Source organism: Eptatretus burgeri, chromosome 17 (assembly GCF_056783735.1).
Source record: "Eptatretus burgeri isolate ZD-2024b chromosome 17, Ebu_testis_v1, whole genome shotgun sequence".
NCBI classification, from domain to species: Eukaryota; Metazoa; Chordata; class Myxini; order Myxiniformes; family Myxinidae; genus Eptatretus; species Eptatretus burgeri.
In genome coordinates, this window is record NC_140977.1 from 61,209,211 (window position 1) to 61,221,710 (window position 12,500).

General features: G+C 42.0%; 1 protein-coding gene across 1 annotated transcript in view; it reads right to left on the reverse strand.

The window, feature by feature from the left end:
• The window catches only part of GLYR1 (glyoxylate reductase 1 homolog), a 226,335-nt gene that overhangs the window by 198,061 nt on the left and 15,774 nt on the right, over positions 1–12,500 (reverse strand). The window contains exons 2-3 of the mRNA XM_085861442.1: positions 12,413–12,499; positions 12,233–12,295 (exon numbers count right to left, since the gene is read on the reverse strand). Of these exons, the coding sequence (XP_085717568.1) occupies positions 12,233–12,295; positions 12,413–12,499 (150 nt within the window). The remainder of the gene's footprint in view (positions 1–12,232; positions 12,296–12,412; position 12,500) is intronic.

The window sequence follows — 12,500 nt, forward strand, 5'->3', positions numbered from 1 at the left end:
AAGAGTGGAGGAAAGTGCACACAGGTGGATTATATCTTAAGCAGGAGATGCAACCTGAAAGAGATTAGAGACTGTAAGGTGGTGGCAGGGGAGATTGTTGCTCGACAGCATCGATTGGTGATCTGTCGGATAATTTTGGAGGTGAGGTTGAGGAAGAGAGTGAGGGCTGAACCAAGGACCAGATGGTGGAAGCTGAAGGAGGAAAACTGTTGCGTGGAATTTAGGGAGGAGGCGAGACAGGTGTTGGATGGTGGTAAAGATGGGTGGGATGATTGGGCAACTACAGCATAAGTGGTGAGGGAGATAGCTCGGAAGGTACTTGGTGTGACATCTGAACAGAGGAAGGAAGATCAGCAGACTTGGTGGTGGAACGAGGAAGTGCAGGAAAGTATGAGGAAGAAGGGTTTGGCGAAAAAGAAGTGGGATAGTCAGAGAGATGAAGAAAGTAGGCAGGAGTTCAAGGAGTGGCGGAGAAAGGCAAAGAGAGAGGTGGCAAAGGCTCAGGAAAAGGCATGTGACGAGACGTATGAGAAGTTGGATACAAAAGAACGGGAAAAGGATTTTACCGATTGGCAAGACAGAGGGACCGAACTGGGAAGGATGTGCTGCAGGTTAGAGTGATTAAGGACAGAAATGGGAATGTGCTGACGAGCGAGGAGAGTGTGTTGAGAAGGTGGATGGAGTACTTTGAGGAGCTGATGAATGAAGAAAATGAGAGAGAGAAGGTTGGAAGAGGTGGAGATAGTGAATCAGGAAGTGGGGTGGATCAGTAAGGATGAAGTGAGGACTGCTATGAAGAGGATGAAAAGTGGAAAGGCAGTTGGCCCAGTTGACATACCAGTGGAGGCATGGAAGTGCTTCGGGGAGATGGCGGTGGGGTTAACTAGATTGTTTAATAAAATCTTGGAAAGCGAGAGGATGCCAGAGGAGTGGAGATTAAGTGTACTGGTTCCGATTTTCAAGAACAAGGGTGATATGTGCAGAGCTGTGGAAATTACAGAGGGATAAAGTTGTTAAGCCACACCATGAAGTTGTGGGAAAGAGTAGTGGAAGCTAGGTTGAGAAGAGAGGTGACGATTTGTGAGCAGAAATATGGGTTTATGCCAGGAAAGAGCACCACTGATGCAATGTTTGCTTTGAGAATGTTGATGGAGAAGTATCGGAAAGGCCAGAAGGAGTTACATTGTGCGTTTGTGGATTTAGAGAAAGCTTATGATAGGGTGCTAAGAGAGGAGTTGTGGCATTGTATGAGGAAGTCGGGAGTGGTGGAGAAGTATGTGAGGATTGTGCAGGATATGTATGAGGACAGTGTGACAGCGGTGAGGTGTGCGGTAGAAATGACGGACCGGTTTAAGGTAAAAGTGGGATTGCACCAAGGATCGACTCTGAGCCCTTTCCTGTTTGCAATGGTGATGGACAGGTTGACGGACGAGATCAGACTGGAGTCTCCATGGACTATGATGTTCGCGGGTGACATCATGATCTGTAGGGAGAGGAGGGAGCAGGCTGAGGCGAGCCTTGAGAGGTGGAGGTACGCACTGGAGAGAAGGGGAATGATAGTCAGTCGGAGTAAGACGGAGTACATGTGCATAAATGAGAGGGAGGGTGGTGGTATGGTGCGGTTGCAAGGAGTTGAGGTGGGGAAGGTGGATGGGCTTTAATACTTGGGATCAACTGTCCAAAGTAACGGAGAGTGTGGGAGAGAAGTGAAAAAGAGTGCAGGCAGGATGGAGTGGGTGGAGAAGAGTTGCAGGAGTGATTTGTGACAGAAGGGTAGCTGCAATAGTTAAGGAGACGGTAGTGAGTATACAAGACGGTAGTGAGACCAGCTATGTTGTATGGTTTGGAGGCGGTGGCGCTAACAAAAAGACAGGAAGCGGAGCTGGAGGTGGCAGAGTTAAAGATGCTGCGATTCTCGTTGGGAGTGACGAGGATGGACAGGATAAGGAATGAGTATATTCGAGGGACTGCGCAGGTAGGACGGTTTGGAGACAAAGTGAGAGAGGTGAGATTGAGATGGTTTGGACATGTGCACAGGAGGGAAGCGGAGTATATCGGGAGAAGGATGCTGAAGATGGAGCCACCAGGCAGGAGGAGAAGAGGAAGGCCAAAGAAGAGGCTCATGGATGTGGTGAGGGCGGACATGCGGGTGGTTGGAGTGTCAATGGAAGATGTGGAGGATAGAGCGAAATGGAGACGGTTGATCCGCTGTGGCGACCCCTAACGGGAGCAGCCGAAAGAAGAAGATATATATATATATATATATATATATATATATATACATATATATATATATATATATATATATTTTTTTTTTTCCAGTAATCCCCCGTTTCTCGCGGGGGTTACGTTCCAAACCTCCCCGTGCTAAGTGAAAATCCGTGATGAATGGACGCCTCCCCCCAAAAAATTGACTCGTCTGGTCTGATCGGTTTGGGAGTGATCGGGTTTGAGGTGCCTGAGATCGACTCGTCTGGTCTGGTCGGTTTGGCAATGATTGGGTTTGAGGTGCCGGAGATCGACTCGTCTGGTCTGTTCGGTTTGGCAGTGATTGGGTTTGAGGTGCGGGAGATCGACTCGTCTGGTCTGGTCGGATTGGCAGTGATTGGGTTTGAGGTGCCGGAGATCGACTCGTCTGGTCTGGTCAGTTTTGAGGTGCTGGGTACGAGCAGTGCTTGTGCAACAGCAGCCAACCTTTTTCCTTCCCGAAGCATATATCGAGCACCTTCACCTTCTCCTGGAGCGTCAGGACCTTCCTCTGGCACTTCAGTTCCTTGCCAGAAGCCTTAGAAGGTGCAGGGCGTTTGGACGGCATCGTGGGGCTTGGAGAAAAAACGTAGAAAATATTCGAAGTTCACAAGCGAAACTTTGTCTCGTGCGTTCTGTGACTGGTCGAGCACCACGCGTTATAATTTATTGCTTAAATAATTTATATTTTATATAATATTACCGCGATGTACCAGGGGAATCCGCAGAAAAAATTAGTTACGTTCCAAGGGAAAACCCGCGATGAACCGGCGGCGCGATAGGTGAACCGTGATGAAGTGGGGGTTGACTGTATATGTATGTATGTATGTATGTATGTATGTATGTATGTATGTATATATATATATATATATATATATATATATATATATATATATATATATATATATATATATATATAGATACATATATACAGTAATCCTCCTTTTCTCGCGGGGGTTACGTTCCAAACCTCCCCGCGCTAAGTGAAAATCCGTGATGAATGGACGCCTCCCCAAAAATCGACTCGTCTGGTCTGGTGGGTTTGGCAGTGATTGGGTTTTAGGTGCCGGAGACCGACTCGTCTGGTCTGGTCAGTTTGGCAGTGATTGGGTTTGAGGTGCCGGAGATTGACTCGTCTGGTCTGGTCGGTTTGGCAGTGATTGGGTTTGAGGTGCCGAGATCGACTCGTCTGGTCTGGTCGGTTTGGGAGTGATCGGGTTTGAGGTGCCGGAGATCGACTCGTCTGGTCTGGTGGGTTTGCCAGTGATCGGGTTTGAGGTGCCGGAGATCGACTCGTCTGGTCTCGTCGGTTTGGCAGTGATTGGGTTTTAGGTGCCGGAGATCGCATTGTCTAGTCTCGTCGGTTTGGCTGTACTCGTCCAACGGCGGCAAACCTTTTTCCTTCCTGAAGCATATAGAGCACCTTAACCTTCTCCTGGAGCGTCCCAGGACCTTCCTCTGGTGCTTCGGTTCCTTGCCAGAAGCCTTAGAAGGTGCAGGGCGTTTGGGCGGCATCGTCGGGCTTGGAGAAAAAAACGTAGAAAATATTCGAAGTTCACAAGCGAAACTTTGTCTCGTGCGTTGTGTGACTGGTCGAGCACCACGCGTTATAATTTATTGCTTAAATATAATTTATACTTTATATATTATTACCGCGATGTACCAGGGGAATCCGCAGAAAAAATTAGTTTCGTTCCAAGGGAAAACCCGCGATGAAATATATACACATTGTAACCTCGGTGAACCGCAATGAAGCGGGGGTTGACTGTGTATGCATACATAGATAGAAAGATACATATATACATATACAAATATATATATATATATATATATATACATACACACAAATATATAAATATATACACATATATAAATGTATATTCACACAAATATATATATATATATATTTTTTTTTTTATACATATATATACACATTACATGCATACATGTTTAACTGATAATATTGATTTAAGAATTTACCTCACTAAAATAATTAATTCATTATTATTATATTAAATACAATGCAATGGGAACTTGTTTACATGAAAACCAACCAAACTTAAATAAAAGGTGACGATGGAGTCTCAAGACCTGATCAAGCAATCAGCCAAATATCCTCTGTTTAACATGATGGAAAAAACCTTCTCTGCAAGTTCTACAAAATCATCCTTGACTGAATAAATTCTCACAAATCCAAGTATCTGAGATGAAAAGACATTGTAACCTATTTTAATTGGTACATCGTGACATGGAAAGGTGTACAAGACTCCACAGAAACTGAAATCAACAACTTCATGATATACACTTGTACAAAAACCATTCTGTCTCACTCAAACCAACACATCCAGATATGCAGCAACTGTACAATCATTACCACTCCTGTTTCCAATCAGGCTATCTGGGTAAACCTTGTGAAGCTGCCGATCAAAAAAATTGTTAACCACTCAAATATTATCTCTATCACGACATGTATGAGATAATATTTCAGCTCATCCCAATTTTTTTTCTCCTTCACGAGTTTCTGCAAAAATGAAAATTCACAGAAAACAAGAAAAATATCACTATGAGGGGGGGGGGCTGTAATTCTCACCCATGGGAATACCCTGAACCTGTTGAAACATTATCCCACAAAAAGACACAAAAGTATTTTATAAAATAAAACAGCATCCTTAAACTCCAGATTATCAAAACAATGAAAACTTGATTATTTATTTTTAGAAAAGAATGTTCTTTCAAACCTGACACATAAAAACTTATTAATAGAGTTAAAAACCTTGTCAATCACTTTGAAGAGTGAATCCCTCACTTGTACAAAATCCAAATTTGTATATAAAGTGAAAAAAATCAAAAACTTCAACGAACTTGATATTGAGGTATCTAATTCTATGTGAGAACGAAAGCAGAATTAATGCTCCAGAGAGTGCTAATTCCAGAATTCTTCTCAATTAATAAACAAGAGTTCCTGAACTGTTCCCTAACAACTTGTAATCCTGAGTTGACGATAACCGATAACTGTTTGGTGGAACACTGCCTGGCACCCGCTGTAAAGCTACACTTGTACAGGTTCTTATGAACCTTAGGAATCCAGAAAAGTTGAGGAATACAAATATTTACCTCTTCACATTTAATACCGAAATAATAAACTAAAACTTCCTGATGATCAGAAATAATATCTTTGAGCGACTTATGACAAGGAACATTTGTACTCTTTCCTACACCAGTGAAAGTAACCATATTGTTGCCTCACTCTTAATAAAACCTCAAAATAAAACTTTTTACAAACCACAACAAAATTATTAGCAGCTTTATCCACTGGAACTATTACGTAGCTGTCGTGGAGATCACAAAACATATATCAACTAGAGGGGGAGCACTCGGTAGAGTGCAAAACCTCCGTCGTCAATACTGCTAGGTCACTCAAGTGAACCTGATATCCTATTCATTCAATTTGACGTCAACAGTGCTCACAGAGTTATAGTTTGCAACTTTCCCATTTACTTTTAAACTTTTACATACTCAATTCATTCGTCATAACTAGATTCCTTGAGACAGAAATTGATTTAACGTGGGTATATCCACCTGAAGTTCCAAATTCAGCCGCAATTATAATTTTGGCATGTTTTTTTGTTGGAAATCACTTATCACATGTAGAAATGCAAAAAAAAAAATCGAAATTTTGTTGAAAAAAATTTGCAAAATTTTTTTTTCTAACAATTTTATTTTGGGGGGGGGGGGTTGGAAATCACTTAAAACATGTAGAAATGCAAAAAAAAGAAATCGAAATTTTGTTGAAAAAAAAGTTGCAAAAAAATTTTTTTCTATTAATTTTTTTTTGGGGGGGAGGGTTGGAAATCACTAAAAACATGTAGAAATGCAAAAAAAAATATTCAAATATTTTTTCAAATTGGCCGCCATAGTGGCCATATTGGATTTTGGACCAAGTCCAAAATCTAATGGCATGATCCTTGGACCAGACCTAACCCCCCCCCCCCCACCAAGTTTCGTAGAAATCCGTCCAGGTGTTTTTCGTAATACTGTTCACAAACAAACAAACAAAAACAAACAGAAAGGGGTGAAAACAGTAACCTCCATCCATCTTCGATGGCGGTTAATAAAGAAAAACAATCGACGACATAACCTGAGTGTCATTTAAACCAAAATTTTCTGATACATGACTTGCGATGAATGTAATTAATGTGAAAATACATCCCTTGGTAATCGATGTTGATAAAACTTAATCACGTGAGGTGTTACTGTAATGGATAGGCAGGCTACCATTGAACCGCTTATCTACATTCCAACTGCACACGACTATTGAACCGCCTATCTACATTCACAGTACACAATACCAGATCAGGTATGGGAGCATGTGCCAGAACAGCGAATCGCTGCGTCCACTTTCCACCGGTACTCCAGGGGTCTCCGTCTGGCCATCCCCCAGGCAGATGCCAGGCCCATCCCCATCTCCTTGAGATGCCGGTCAACCTGCTGCAACCACGAGGCGCGTGGTCGGCCCATTGGCCTCCTCCACTCACGAGACTCCCTCGCTGAGAGAATCTGGTGAGCAGGATCAGCGTCAGGAAAACGAGCCACATGTAGATACAGCCACAACTGACACTCACGGACTATGCAGGTAATAAATCTCATCCGAGTCTCTCTCAGCAACCGCTCGTTGGACACAAAATCCGACCAGCGATAGCCAAGGATTCTCCGAAGAGACCTGGTACCAAAGGAATAAAGTCTCTGTCACAGATCCTTGGTCAGAGTCCAAGTCTCGCTTCCATAGAGCAAGACTGGAAGCACGAAGGACCTGAAGACTCGGACTTTCATCCTCCCACACAGGTACCGGCAGCACCACACCCCACGATCCAGTCAATCCATGACTCCCCAGGCCCGACCCAGACGTCTATTGACCTCTGACTCAGCCAGCAGAGACATGAATATCACTGCCAAGGTAAGTGAATCTCTCCACGACCTCAACATCCTCACCACAAACAGACACAGACAGGACAGCAGCATCCAAGATGTCATTGAAAGCCTGGATCTTAGTTTTGACCCAAGAAACCCGTGATAAAAGACAATACCATTGAACCGCTTATCTCGATTGAAACTACACATGAGCATTGAACCGCTTATCTACATTCCAACTACACACAATCATTCAACCGCTTATCTACATTATAATTGTACACTACCATTGAACCACTTAGCTACATTCTAACTCTATACAACCATTGAACCGCTTATCAACATTCTAACGGCACACTCCCATTGAACAGCTCATCTACATTCCAACTGCACACTACCATTGAACCGCTTATCTACATTCTAACTGCACACAACCATTGAACCACTTATCTACATTCTAACTGCACACTACCATTGAACCACTTATCTACATTCTAACTATATACCACCATTGAACCGTTTATCAACATTCTAACGGCACTCTCCCATTGAACCACGTATCTACATTCTTACTGCACATCACCATTGAACCCTCTATCTACATTCTAACTGCACACTACCATTGAACCACTTATCTACATTCTAACTGCACACTACCATTGAACCACTTACCTACATTCTAACTGCACACCACCATTGAACCGTTTATCGACATTCTAATTGCACACTACCATTAAACCACTTATTTACATTCTAACTGCACACTACCATTTAACCACTTATCTACATTCCAATTGTACACTACCATTGAACCGTTTATCGACATTCTAATTGCACATTACCATTGAACCACTTATCTCCATTCTCACTGCACACTACCATTGCACCGCTTATCGTCACTCTAATTGTACACTTCCATTGAACCACTTATCTACATTCTAACTGCACACCACCATTGAACCAATTATCGACATTCCAATTGTACACTTCCAGTGAACCACTTATCCATATTCTAATTGTACACGACCATTAAACCACTTATCTACATTCTAATTGCATACCACCATTGAACCACTTATCTACATTCTAATTGCACACTACCATTGAAGCGCTTATCGACATTCTAACTGCACACTACCATTGAACGAGTTCTCCACATTATAACTACACACGACCGATGAACCGCTTATCCACATTCTAAGGACACACCATCATTGAACCGCTTATCTATATTCGAACCACACACTACCATTGAACCGCTTATCTAGATTCGAATCGTACACTACCATCGAGTCACTTATCTACATTCTATCTGCACACTACCATTGAACTGCTTTCCACATTCTAATTGTACACTACCATTGAAGCATGACATTCAAACTGCACCCTACCATTGAACCAGTTATCCACATTATAACTACACACGACCATTGAACCGCATATCTACATTCGAACTGCACAAAACCGCTGAACTACTTATCTACATTCTAACTCCGCACTACCATTGAACCGCTTATCAACATTCCAACTGCACACTACCATTGAACCCCCTATCTACATTCCAATTGTACACTTCCAGTGAACCACTTATCCATATTCTAATTGTACACGACCATTAAACCACTTATCTACATTCTAATTGCATACCACCATTAAACTACTTACCTCCATTCTAACTGCACACTACCATTTAACCACTTATCTACATTTCAATTGGACACTACCATTGAACCGTTTATCGACATTCTAATTGCACATTACTATTGAACCACTTATCTACATTATAACTGCACACTACCATTGCACCGCTTATCGTCACTCCAATTGTACACTACCATTGAACCACTTATCTACATTCTAACTGCACACTACCATTGAACCAATTATCGACATTCCAATTGTACACTACCATTGAACCACATATTCACATTCTAATTGTACACGACCATTAAACCACTTATCTACATTCTAATTGCACACCACCATTGAACCACTTATCGACATTTCAACTACACATTGCCATTGAACCACTTATCTACATTCTAATTGCACACTACCATTGAAGCGCTTATCGACATTCTAACTGCACACTACTATTGAACGAGTTCTCCACATTATAACTACACACGACCATTGAACCGCTTATCAACATTCTAACGACACACCATCATGGAACCGCTTATCTATATTCGAACCACACACTACCATTGAACTGCTTATCTACATTCTAATCGTACACCACCATTGAGCCTCTTATCTACATTCTAACTGCACACTACCATTGAACTGCTTATCCACATTCTAATTGTACACACCCATTGAAGCGCTTATCGACATTCGAACTGCACCCTACCATTGAACCAGTTATCCACATTATAACTACACACGACCATTGAACAGCTTTATCCACATTCTAACGACACACCATTATTGAACCGCTTAGCCACATTCTAACGACACACCATCATTGACCGCTTATCTACATTTGAACTACATACGACCATTCAACCGCTTATCTACATTGTAACCACACACAACCATTGAACCGCTTATCTACATTTGAACCACATACTATCATTGAACCGCTTATCCACATTCTAATGACACACCATCATTGAACCGCTTATCTACATTCTAACCACATACTATCATTGAACCGCTTAAGCACGCACGACCATTGAACCGCTTATCTGGATTCTAACCGCACACGACCATTGAACCGCTTATCTACATTCCAACCATGCACTACCATTGAACCGCTTATCCACAATCTAACCACACACTACCATTGAACCGCTTATCCACATTCTAACCAAACACAACCATTGAACCGCTTATCTACATTCCAGCCATGTACTACCATTGAACCGCTTATCCACATTCTAACCAAACACAACCATTGAACCGCTTATCTACATTCCAGCCATGTACTACCATTGAACCGCTTATCCACATTCTAACCACGCACTACCATTGAACCGCTTATCCACATTCTAACCACGCACTACCATTGACCCACTTATTTTCATTATAACCACACACGACCATTGAACCGCTTATCTACATTCTAACCACACACTACCATTGAACCGCTTATCTACATTCTCACCACACACTAGCATTGAACTGTTTATCCACATTCTAACCACGCACTACCATTGACCAATTATTTTCATTCTAACGACACACGACCATTGAACCGCTTATCTACATTCTAACCACACACTACCATTGAACCGCTTATCTACATTCTCACCACACACTAGCATTGAACTGCTTACCCACATTCTAACCACACACTACCATTGAAGCGCTTATCCACATTCTAACCACATACTACCATTGAACAACTTATGCACTTTCTAATCACACACTACCATTGAACCGCTTAACCACATTGCAACCACACACAATTGAACCGCTTATCTACATTCTAACCACACACTAGCATTGAACTGCTTATCCGCATTCTAATCACACACTACCATTGAAGCACTTATCCACATTCTAATCACATACTACCATTGAACCGCTTATCTACATTCTAACCACATACTACCATTGAACAACTTATGCACTTTCTAATCACACACGACCAATGAACAACTTATCCACTTTCGAACCACACACGACCATTGAACCGCTTATCTACATTCTAACCACATACCACCATTCAACCGCTTATCTACATTGTAACCACACACAACCATTGAACCGCTTATCTACATTGTAACCACACACAACCATTGAACCGCTTATCTACATTTGAACCACATACTATCATTGAACCGCTTATCCACATTCTAATGACACACCATCATTGAACCGCTTATCTACATTCTAACCACATACTATCATTGAACCGCTTAAGCACGCACGACCATTGAACCGCTTATCTGGATTCTAACCGCACACGACCATTGAACCGCTTATCTACATTCTAACCATGCACTACCATTGAACCGCTTATCCACAATCTAACCACACACTACCATTGAACCGCTTATCCACATTCTAACCACACACAACCATTGAACCGCTTATCTACATTCCAGCCATGTACTACCATTGAACCGCTTATCCACATTCTAACCACGCACTACCATTGAATCGCTTATCCACATTCTAACCACGCACTACCATTGACCCACTTATTTTCATTCTAACCACACACGACCATTGAACCGCTTATCTACATTCTAACCACACACCACCATTGAACCGCTTATCTACATTCTCACCACACACTAGCATTGAACTGTTTATCCACATTCTCACCACGCACTACCATTGACGAATTATTTTCATTCTAACCACACACGACCATTGAACCGCTTATCTACATTGTAACCACACACTACCATTGAACCGCTTATCTACATTCTCACCACACACTAGCATTGAACTGCTTACCCACATTCTAACCACACACTACCATTGAAGCGCTTATCCACATTCTAACCACATACTACCATTGAACAACTTATTCACTTTCTAATCACACACTACCATTGAACCGCTTAACCACATTGCAACCACACACAATTGAACCGCTTATCTACATTCTAACCACACACTAGCATTGAACTGCTTATCCGCATTCTAACCACACACTACCATTGAAGCGCTTATCCACATTCTAATCACATACTACCATTGAACTGCTTATCTACATTCTAACCACATACTACCATTGAACAACTTATGCACTTTCTAATCACACACGACCAATTAACAACTTATCCACTTTCGAACCACACACGACCATTGAACCGCTTATCTACATTCTAACCACATACGACCATTGAAACGCTTATCTACATTCTAACCACACACCACCATTGAACCGCTTATCTACATTCTAATCACACACCACCATTGAACCGCTTATCTACATTCTAACCACACACCACCATTGAACCACTTATCTATATTCAAACCACACACCACCATTGAACCACTTATCTACATTCTAACCACATACTACCATTGAACCGCTTATGCACATTTTAACCACACACTACCATTGAGCTGCATGTCATTGCTCTTCGTTCATCAGTTATGTTGATTTACTCACGTGAAAAGGCTTCACATAATCATGAAAACTTGAATGGTAGGAAGTATTCAAAGGTGAAGAAATCTAAACCAACAACAATAAAAGACGTAAAGAGAGAAAAAGAAAAGGGAGTGTCAGGTTTTTGAGCTGAGAGAGACCAAATCCAAGCTCACAGATTGGTTGAAAAATCATAATTCTTACGAGATTGCTCAGCCTCTTCTCTGTGGTTAAAGGTAGTTTTCCCTCTGACTTTCTTCTGCCCCGCTTCGTGGAAGCTTCACCAGCTATC